The sequence below is a fragment of the Theobroma umbraticum genome, unplaced genomic scaffold, assembly GCF_002168275.2.
Source record: "Theobroma umbraticum cultivar Fairchild unplaced genomic scaffold, ASM216827v3 scaffold_81.0, whole genome shotgun sequence".
NCBI classification, from domain to species: Eukaryota; Viridiplantae; Streptophyta; class Magnoliopsida; order Malvales; family Malvaceae; genus Theobroma; species Theobroma umbraticum.
Genome location: NW_018397268.1, coordinates 3,140,102 through 3,148,997, shown reverse-complemented (window position 1 = coordinate 3,148,997; position 8,896 = coordinate 3,140,102). Strand labels below are relative to the sequence as shown.

The 8,896-nt window shown below is 33.3% G+C and overlaps 1 protein-coding gene across 2 annotated transcripts; it reads left to right on the top strand.

Annotated features, from left to right (window-relative positions):
- The first annotated feature begins 435 nt into the window (after nucleotides 1-435).
- ARF16 (auxin response factor 16) lies at nucleotides 436-3,918 on the top strand. 2 transcript variants are annotated; one of them, XR_002446022.2, is made up of 5 exons: nucleotides 436-764; nucleotides 1,143-2,311; nucleotides 2,506-2,878; nucleotides 3,018-3,401; nucleotides 3,505-3,918. XR_002446022.2 is itself a non-coding variant. In XM_021440329.2 (4 exons), exons 2-4 carry the CDS (start codon nucleotides 1,217-1,219, stop codon nucleotides 3,572-3,574), a joined length of 2,061 nt encoding a protein of 686 aa, XP_021296004.1. In that variant the 5' UTR covers nucleotides 436-764; nucleotides 1,143-1,216; the 3' UTR covers nucleotides 3,575-3,918. The 2 variants fall into 2 exon arrangements, 1 of the variants encoding a protein (XP_021296004.1); XM_021440329.2 differs by having other exon boundaries at nucleotides 2,506-3,401.
- The last annotated feature ends 4,978 nt before the right edge of the window (nucleotides 3,919-8,896 follow it).

The following is an 8,896-nucleotide window of genomic DNA, read 5'->3' as shown; positions in this document are numbered from 1 at the left end:
TCTTAGGAATTTCACCTACAATTTAATGCAAAATTGGGAGATCAAATGGAAAGAAGGGGTTGAAAAGGTGTAACTCACGCTTGGGTGATGGAAAGTAGAGTGGAAAAGAAACCCAACAAAAAAAGAACAAAAGTAAAAGAAGAAGAATTAATACTAGTAAAAAAGAAAAAAAAAAGAAAATGAAAGGAAAAGAAAAACCAAAGGAAAAAATAGAAAAACAAAATCACCTGAATTTGTCGTTGATGTTGGACTTTTTACAATCCATATCCACTCAAAAACAAAAAAAGAAAAAAAGAAATATCATCCTTTTTCCTTCTCAATTCCAAAAGGAGAATTAACAATTAATTATAATTAATAAATTAAACTCTATGCTTTTTCTTATACTATTTTTTCCTCATTCACGGTTATTTGTCTCACCACAGTCCTCTGGTCGGCAACAACACAAAAACTTTCAGTGTTAAAAATCTCTCCTCTTACTTTTCTTTTCTGTTCTTCTTTAAAACTCTCTCAGTCTCTCTTCACTTTCCCTTAACTCAAAGACCCTGCCTTTTTTCTCTTTTTTGTTTTTGTTGAAACGGGGTTTTCTCTTCTTTTCTTTTCCTTCTCAGAGTCTTTGATTGCTATATCTCTCTTTCATTGAGACATATCTTATTTTTGTTTTGGCCGTAAAGGTTTGAGTTTCCTGCATTGTTGTGCTTATTTGGGTTCATTTTAATCTGGGTTGTCTTTCTTTTCGTGGAAATATACTTCCTTTTGTTCAAAAGGTGAGGTCTTTTAATTCTTTAATGTCTGCTCTTTTTTCTTTCAAGTGAATTCTTTGAATGGTTTTTTTTTTTTTGTGTCTCTGGAACATATGGTGTAATATAGCTATGAAAAATTCTGTTTTTCTTTGTTTTTTGTTTTTTGGTTCTTTCTCAGTTTTGTTCAATATCAGCTAATTTATCTGTTTCATTTGGTTGCTTTTTAGTTCAGTAATAATTTTCTGCCATTTATGTAGTGTATTGATTAAAAAATTTTATTTACTAGAAAAAATATATAAATTTATCATTCTTTCTTTACAATTTTTATTTTTTTGGGTAGATTTTTTATATAACAAAGTTTGTTGTTTTGCTAAGATACTTTTAATTTTCATGTACTGGCAGAATAATCATCAAGTGAGAAAACAGAGCAAAGGAAGTGTAGTTATTTGTATGCTTTAGACCACCTGAATTGGAAGATGATCACAGTTATGGATTCGAGGAAAGAACTCTTGAAGAATTCAGAAAAATGCTTAGATCCTCAACTATGGCATGCCTGTGCTGGTGGCATGGTACAAATGCCATCAGTGAACACCAAGGTGTTCTACTTCCCTCAGGGTCATGCTGAACATGCCAATGGGAGTGTAGATTTTGGGAGTCTTCTGATTCCTTCACTTGTTCTATGTCGAATTGCTGCTGTTAAGTATATGGCAGATCCTGAAACGGATGAGGTCTATTCTAAAATTATGTTGGTCCCTTCGAGAGAGAATGATTTTGGGTATGAAGATGATGGTTTTGATGGAAATATTGGGATGGAGAATCCTGAGAAACCAGCTTCCTTTGCTAAGACATTGACTCAATCTGATGCTAATAATGGTGGGGGTTTCTCTGTTCCACGCTATTGTGCTGAGACCATATTTCCTAGGCTGGATTATAATGCAGAACCTCCTGTTCAGACCATTCTTGCAAAGGATGTCCATGGTGAGGTTTGGAAATTTAGGCATATATACAGGGGGACGCCTCGTCGACATCTTTTGACGACGGGGTGGAGTAATTTTGTGAATCAGAAGAAGCTTGTGGCTGGTGATTCAATTGTGTTTCTCAGAACAGAGAATGGAGATCTTTGTGTGGGAATTCGTAGGGCAAAGAGAGGAATTGGGAGTGGACATGAGTATCCATGTGGGTGGAATTCAGGGGGTGGAAGCTCTGGTTCACAATTTGGGGGTTATTCTCCATTCTTGAGGGAGGATGAGAGTAAATCGATGAGGAAGGACTCTAATGGGGATATGAGGGGAAAAGTAAGAGTTGAGTCTGTTATTGAAGCTGCGACTCGTGCAGCCAATGGGCAGCCCTTTGAGGTTGTTTACTATCCACGAGCAAGCACTCCAGAGTTCTGCGTGAAGGCCTCATCAATTAGAGCTGCAATGCAAATCCAATGGTATCCTGGGATGAGGTTCAAAATGGCTTTTGAAACTGAGGACTCTTCACGGATTAGCTGGTTCATGGGAACAATATCTTCTGTTCAGGTTGTTGATCCCATCCGTTGGCCTAATTCTCCATGGCGTCTTCTACAGGTATTTTACTGTTCTCATATGTTATCGTCATAGTTTAAATCCATATATTGTTGTTGTTTTAGCAATGCTATGCTCTTCATTAGTGGCCCCCAGAATTTAATTTATTCTCATATGGTACATCCATACTTTCTAAGCTTTATATTCTGCTCATAGTTTTGCTTCTAATTTCTTCTTCTCGAATTAACTTCTTTCAGGTAGCATGGGATGAGCCAGATTTACTCCATAATGTGAAGCGTGTTAGCCCATGGCTGGTTGAATTGGTCTCAAACATACCAGCAATCCATCTTAATCCTTTCTCACCACCTAGGAAAAAGATGCGACTTCCACAACACCCAGACTTTTCCTTACTTAGCCAAATTCCAATGCCATCATTCTCTGGCAACTCTCTCAGGTCCAGCAGCCCCGTATGTTGCATTACAGACAACATTCCTGGAGGCATACAGGGAGCCAGGCATGCACCATTCGGGTTATCTTCATCAGATCTCCACTCCAACAAGCTGCAGTCGGGTCTGTTTCCACTTGGTTTACAGCAACTTGATCATACTGCCCCACCAACTAGAATCTCCAGTGAGAACTTTTCTAGTGACAATGTGAACAAAAAGAATATATCTTGCATGCTTTCAACGGGAAATCCTACCCAGAGTTTGAAAGAAATCAATGAAGTAAAGACACCTCATATTTTATTGTTTGGTCAACTCATTTTCAGTGAGCAGCAGGCTTCCCAGAGCTGCTCGGGTGATACAGCTGGAAACAGTTCATCTGATGGGAATACAGAGAAGACTGCAATTTCTTCTGATGGCTCTGGATCTGCATTGCATCAAACCGCTCGGGAAAATTCTTCTTCGGAGGGGTCTCCTTGGTGCAAAGAGCATAAAAAATCTGATCTTGGCTTGGAGACTGGTCATTGCAAAGTGTTTATGGAATCAGAGAATGTGGGTAGAACCCTTGATCTTTCGGTTCTTAGATCATATGAAGAGCTCCATGGGAAGCTGGCCAACATGTTTGGCATAGAAAGTTCAGAGATGCTGAGCAGTGTGCTCTACCGCGATGCTGCTGGTTCTGTTAAACACACAGGAGATGAGCCCTTCAGGTAATCTAATTGTTCCTTAGAATCACTTCCTTTTGCTTGCTAAGCATTTGCTTTCGATTTGTCAGATGTTAATAATGTTTTCTTATTGTTTTATGTTTTGCAGTGAGTTTCTGAAGACAGCAAGGAGGCTAACAATTCTCATGGATTCAGGCAGTGACAACTTAGGAAGATAGAGATCAAGCATTTTTCACTAATTGTACAGTTTCCAAGTCGTTGGTTTTGCTTTTCATTTCATTTCTTCTTGGGTAGTTGTGACAAAGATCCACTTTACCCATTTTTGTGATAGTGTAAACCACATTTTGTTGCTTAGCTTAAAATTTTCTTAGGAGAGAAAATGATCCATTTCCTTTTATCTTAATTTCTAATTCGAGTCCTAGAAACTGTAAGCTTATAACAGAAAAAGCATTGCCCTTTTTGCTCTGTGTGGAGTGTAGGGCTGCGGCGTGCTGAATAAATGTTCCTACTTGGGGCTTTGTATGCATATCTACCTAAGAAATGGAGAATACTTTTCGCTTTATCAAGATGACTTCAAGACCAGTAATGGTTGCTAACCTGCCAAGTTATTTGTCAAGTTTCTTTGTTTCATGGTAGAATTCTTGCCAGCTTCTTCCTGTGCATTTTAGCATGGGGTTTCTGACATTTGATTCAGTAGAGTCATGTTGTACGTAGAATTCCTAATTGGTTGCTTCAATGTATGTGGAGCGTGGTTAAAAAGTCGTACAACTGTTTGTTTGTTTCTTGTTTCTTTTCCATTGCTCAGCAAAAGAAACCCATTTTTCAATATGATGAGGTAACCTTTGTCAGTCTGAACAGTGGATGGTCATAGTCTGATAACGTGTTCGTTTTTGAACATTGGCAGCAATCAGACAAAGCACCGTTAACCACCTGTTGTTAGGGTAAAGAATCTTAGATTTTTAACTTTCTAGCAAAGCCACAAAGTCAATGTTTTAATAACTTAATTCAAGAGAACCCTAGACCTAGACTGAAAGTGGATTTATATTTGTTTATACAACAGGAAGAGACATTTCTTTTGCCTAGGTTGGAATGTCTTTATCAGCTTTCTCCAGCCGTTTCTTTGATTTTGAATCACTTCTCTCATAATCATACTCTCTCTGGACCCTCTTGTCCATGTCTTATTATGTAATACTTGCACACAATTTCTAGAGATCCTAACCGAACCCCCCCGCTTGTTTGTTAGTCATGTCTGTCTGAAACTTCTCGGATGGGGATAAGAACCAAACCCCAGAACCTTGCTTAGAAACTGGTCATCTGTTTCACACTTAGTGAGAACCATGCCGCTTGGGGAAGCACAGACAAAATACTTAGTGTATGGACTAAATTGAATGGGCAATTTTCAAATCCCTTAAAATCATTTATATTTTAAGTTGCCATCCTCGATCTGGTGGGAGATTCAATAGGAAAAGGGGTTTGTCTTGGGTTGAAAGCTATGAGGTTCTTAGGGTTAAGACATGTCAATAGTTTAGACAGTAAAACTTGGATCCTATGTTGACCAAACTACAGGGGAAGGTGGGGGTGGCTTTGAAATTTGATACAGTTGTGTAACGAAGCATGAAGACTGCGGAATTTCTGTTGTATACACATGTCTGTAATCAATGACATAGCAAAAAAAAGAAAAACCTTACATAAGACTTTTCATAAAGTTTTTTTTTTAAAATTAAGATTCGAAGATTGCATATCTGAAATTTTTTTAAATACAATTAAAACCGACATTTTATAAAAAAAAATCCGATACAAAAATATATATACAAGACAAAAAATCACTAATTCTAAGATCACACTTTAATAAATTGATAATAGATAGTAGTCAATTAGCTTATTAGAAAGTTTGGGCATTTTATTTTTATGCTACTTTATGAATATCAATTACTATTAGACTTTATGAATATAAAAAGTATTAAAACATGTATATAAAAAGTATTATTATTAATATATATATATATATATATATATATATATGTACCTAACATACAACAATTTATATTGTCATGATGACAGAACAGGAAGGGATGGATGGACGAGGCAAGCCGGGTCTCAAGGCATCGGATGTGCAAAGATAAGCACATACATCTCTTGTAATTAAAAACACAGTTTAACCAAAAGGTCAACTACCCCACAAGCCATGCACTTGATGAGATTACTTTGCATTTGAAAAAGTATAAAATAAATGTTAAATTAACAGTGATGGATTTAAAATTTTACAAAACAATTAAATGTAATCAAACAAGATTATAAATTTATATATTTAAAATTATATCTATAATAATTAAAAAATAAAAATTAAAAAATGACGATTACACTTAGTGTCGAACGTTAGTATATGGTCTCTTCAATTTAATTGTGGTTTTAGCTACCATTTGTTGGAACTAGGTTTGGGTCAAGGTACAAAACTATGTAATAATTAATAATTTTTACATTGATATAACTTGATCTTCCATCTTAATTTAGAATATCGAGATAGTGCTGATATGTTGTGTCATTTTTATAAAAAAAATTATTAAAAAAAATCATAAACAATGTGGTGAAATCCATGCACAAGTGCACAACCAACCAAATTAGTGTTGGGGGATATTTTTAATTGAAGAAAAGGTTTCAACAAAATTTCCAACCATGAAAGTTTGACTCTTGTGGTAGACAAAACCATGAATAACACGTCCCTGGTTTAATAAAAAGCCAAATTGGGGTTAACCAGCTGGGGTTATGAGTGCAGGGTCAAACAGGCAAGGCATTGAACTGGCTTCACTTGGAATTGCACAAGGCAGACAAAGATACGTGAGTCAAGCAATGCTGGCCCCACTCTTTTTATGTTCAAAGTGACACACTCCTCACATCACAAAAATAATTTTAATTTGACCAACATTCAATCTCTCTTGTCAAAAAAATTTGAACTTCTCCTGATATTATCGTGCTTTTTTCTCTTTAATTTCCCATTCACTAGCTTCTATTTATAATTGACGAATTGAGAATTTTGTATAAGAAGTGATTAAAGAGTAAATCATATAAGATTATAAATTTATATATATTATAATAAAAAAATTAAAAATTAAAAAATTGAATGAACTTTTTAATTATTGTAAATACTCATTTTTGACTTGGATAATATTAAGGATAGTTTAGTGGAACATTTGTTGATTATATGAGGTTGTATATTGAATAATGAAGTTTTGATTTTTAGGGCTAAAAACCATGGGTGTCTTTGTATATATGGTGGTTGAGATGTTGCCTAATGATATCTACAATTTTTCTCTTTGCATCAATAAAAATTATAATTACAATCTAACAATAAAATATATCAATAAATCAACATAAAATTAAATCAATTCCCATATAATGAGTTTGTATAGCCGGGTAAGAATTCTTGTTACATTGATCATTTTTCTTATATAATATAACATAGAATAATCATTTTGTGAAACAAAATATTGGTTTTGAAGATATTTTATGTCTTGATTTCGGTCCGTTTAATTAGCATTTTTTAGTTAAATTAAAGGTAACAAATTTTATCATTATTGTTTTACCTAAATCAGTGGAATATACCTAATTTACTATTTATATACACACACACTTAAGACATGTCACATGTGCTCTATAGGACACCAAAACATTTCTAGAAGATTACACTAAGTAAATTCCTTGGCATGCTTTGACATTGAAAGTTTGCAACTCTTGGATCAAGATGGGCACACAGAAAACTAAATTCGGTTTCTTTTTCATCTTTTCAAACAAAATATAGGTAACAATTTGATAGAGAACCATCCATGTCTCCACCAAAAGTTAAATTCAAAACTAAATTTTTAATTTTTACTCCGAATCAAATCATTGTTTCGACTTATAATCTTATATAATTACTCTCTAATCATTTTTCATACAAAATTTTAAATTTATCATTGATACCACATTCATATTTCATTATTATTTAATTTTTATAAATTATTATAAAGAGATTAAATCAAGCACTTTGCAATGATTCATCAACTAATTTGATATTTTAATTATAAACTTGCATTTTCTAGAAGAAAAAGATAGGGTTAGCTTTTTTGAAGAAAGGCAAAAAGAAGGGAAAAATTGTCAACACTTTATAAATGGTAATTATTAGGTTAGAGAAAGCGTTGAATGTGATTACTCATTGTGGATTTCTATAGCATGAAATAGGCAACATGCTGTTTAATGTTTGGTGTCAGTGAGCAGGATCCAAGAATTGCCTTTGATTTTTATATGTGTAATGCCCAGGAGTCAACCGCCAGGAAAAGTAAACTACTTCCGACATGGGATTTGAAAACTCTCCTACTTGCTTTTGAGTTTCCTATGCATACGCAATTAAAGAATGTGACATGGGAAAACACAATCACACCATCAAGATTTGGACCAATTAATTGTCTTAATTTCTGTTCAATGCGTTTTGGGTTTTGTCAAGGACAAAACAATAGTTAAAAGGAAAATGGTAAATGATTAGTAATAATTATTTTTAGATATAATAACTAAAAAAGTCTTTTCATTATTTTTAAAAAATTAAAATAAATCTTTATATTTTTATTATGTTTAATTAAGTTTTTATACTTTTATTTTGAACTAAATAAATTTTTGTATTTGTATTTTGAATCAAATAGATCTTTATGACTAATAATTGACTTAATTAAAATGACAAATAATTTTATACTGAATGGAACTGACATCATATGTTAACATATTATAATTTATAATGATATGATATGTGATATATTATAATTGATAATGATATAACATGTTAATTTAACATGATAACATGATCATGTTACATTTTTTACCCTTCACATCAATGTCATGTCAGTGTTATATGGATATAGAATGAAAAGTAACATTTTAATTAATGAAAATTAATCAATCATTAGTCATAAATGTTTATTTGCTCAAAAATAAAAATATAAGAACTTGATTGAATATAATAAACTAACAAAAATTTATTTAAATTTTTTTGAATAATTTAGGAACTTATTTGATCATTATACTTTATTTTTAAAATCAACTTTATTTACCTTTGTATATCATTATTTCTATCATCGCAATTTCGAACCATTTAGTATTCTCCTAAGATTTATCAGTGAATCTCTTTTTTTTTTTTAAAAAAAAAACTTTAGTAAAAGCCATATTGTCCACTAACCAGCTGATCATTTAGGCAAAAGTGAATGATATTCAGCTTAAGAATCTAACTTCAATTTTTTAAGCAATTAGAAGCTGTATGTATTAAGGAACTTAAACTCACACCTCCTTTCTCAAGTGCCAAAACGTTGGGTACAGCCCTACTAGTTTATTGCATCAAGCCCAAAATCACTCTTTGGAGTTGGAAAACCCCTCTAGACTTGGGTCACTGATTAAGATTACAACCCTAATAACCATAATCATGGGTTTAACCAAACTTGCACTGAACCCATTTGCTGCTCTCAGTTAAGTGGGCTCAACAATGGAAGTAGAAAAGATAATAATACAAATGGTTTGAGAAT

What these genes read in the sequence shown, in the direction of transcription:
- ARF16 (XM_021440329.2), top strand. Translation starts at nt 1,217, where the DNA reads ATGATCACAGTTATGGATTCGAGGAAAGAACTCTTGAAGAATTCAGAA. An exon ending in CTCCATGGCGTCTTCTACAG is followed by an intron (nt 2,312 to 2,505) that starts GTATTTTACTGT and finishes AACTTCTTTCAG; the next exon opens with GTAGCATGGGATGAGCCAGA. An exon ending in ACAGGAGATGAGCCCTTCAG is followed by an intron (nt 3,402 to 3,504) that starts GTAATCTAATTG and finishes TATGTTTTGCAG; the next exon opens with TGAGTTTCTGAAGACAGCAA.